The 1,096-nt window shown below is 66.0% G+C and overlaps 1 protein-coding gene across 1 annotated transcript in view; it reads left to right on the forward strand.

Moving 5' to 3' along the window:
* Positions 1–556, forward strand: part of FBXL6 (F-box and leucine-rich repeat protein 6) — a gene marked incomplete at its 5' end in the record, with an annotated part of 14,994 nt that extends 14,438 nt beyond the window's left edge. Inside the window, one exon of the mRNA XM_012725108.1 lies at positions 434–556. Within this exon, the coding sequence (XP_012580562.1) occupies positions 434–556 (123 nt within the window). The remainder of the gene's footprint in view (positions 1–433) is intronic.
* Between the last annotated feature and the right edge of the window lie 540 nt (positions 557–1,096).

The raw sequence follows: 1,096 nt of genomic DNA on the forward strand, positions 1-1,096 counted from the left end.
CCCGGAACAGGCCGGGATTTTTACTCGGGCCGCGCCCCTCTGCCGCCCCCATTTGGGGCTGGGCCGGCCGGACAGACGGACGGACGGACGGACCTCCTTCCTAAGCACAATAGCACCAGCTCCCCGGAGCGCCGCACCTCCAGGAGGAGAATAAATGCCACTCTTGATAGAACCTGCAGTGTGGGCCTGGTGTGTCCGGGGCCGGGACCGCATTGGGGTGTCCTGGGCGCTGCTGGCCAGGGAGCCCCTCCTGGGCAGGCCAGGCTCAGTGTGCGGGTGGTGGGCTCCCAGCCTGGGGTCACCTGGCAGCAATCCCACGGGTGCGCGCATGCCCCTTTGCGGGGGGCCTCCTTCTGCCTGGGTGGGCTGGCTGGCAGGCCACCCACAGGGGGCACCCCAGAAGGCAAAGCAGTTGACATTTCTCCTGTGGCAGATGAATTGGCTCTGTGCCAGGAGCCGGGTAGCTGAAGGCCCCAGGCTGAGGCTGGGGGAGCCCAAGGTCAAGCTGATCCGGAAGGGCCGAGTGGGAGTGCGCAGGCTGCGGGCCTGCGTCTGACCCTTTCCCTTGCCAGCCAGCTTCCAGCCATGTTCCCTTTGGTACTTCTGGAGAAAATTGGGCAGCAGAGGGGCAAGACCTGGCCCCCTCCTGCAGCCTTCTGCCCACATCCTGACCCAACTTGGTGTCCAGGAGGTCTCCTAAGATGCAGCCCTCAGTGCCAGGCAGCTGAGTCAGGTCAAGCTGAGAGGCAGGACTGTGTTGGGCGGAGATGGCTGGGCTGGGGGCGGGGGTGGAGGTCTGGGAGGAGTCGGTCCCTCAGTCTCTGGAGGTGTCCGGACAACAGGGCATGGCTGTGACACCCACTCCTGGCCAGTGCTCTGCTGGCTGGCTGCCCTTGGCTCCGTGTCCCACCCGCGCCTGCAGCCCAGGGCTGCCCTGACCCTAGAATACCTGGCCAGCCCTCATGCCTCGCTCCTCGGCCCTGGCTTGTCCAATGCTGCCGTCCCTGGCGGGGTCACCCTGGAAAGGCTCTCTGCTCACCCTTGGCCTTGTTGCCCACTTGATAGTCCCCCTCCAGGAGCGCCGGGCTACAGAGTT

The sequence above is a fragment of the Condylura cristata genome, unplaced genomic scaffold, assembly GCF_000260355.1.
Source record: "Condylura cristata isolate star-nosed mole 26May11 unplaced genomic scaffold, ConCri1.0 scaffold00015, whole genome shotgun sequence".
Taxonomy (NCBI): domain Eukaryota; kingdom Metazoa; phylum Chordata; class Mammalia; order Eulipotyphla; family Talpidae; genus Condylura; species Condylura cristata.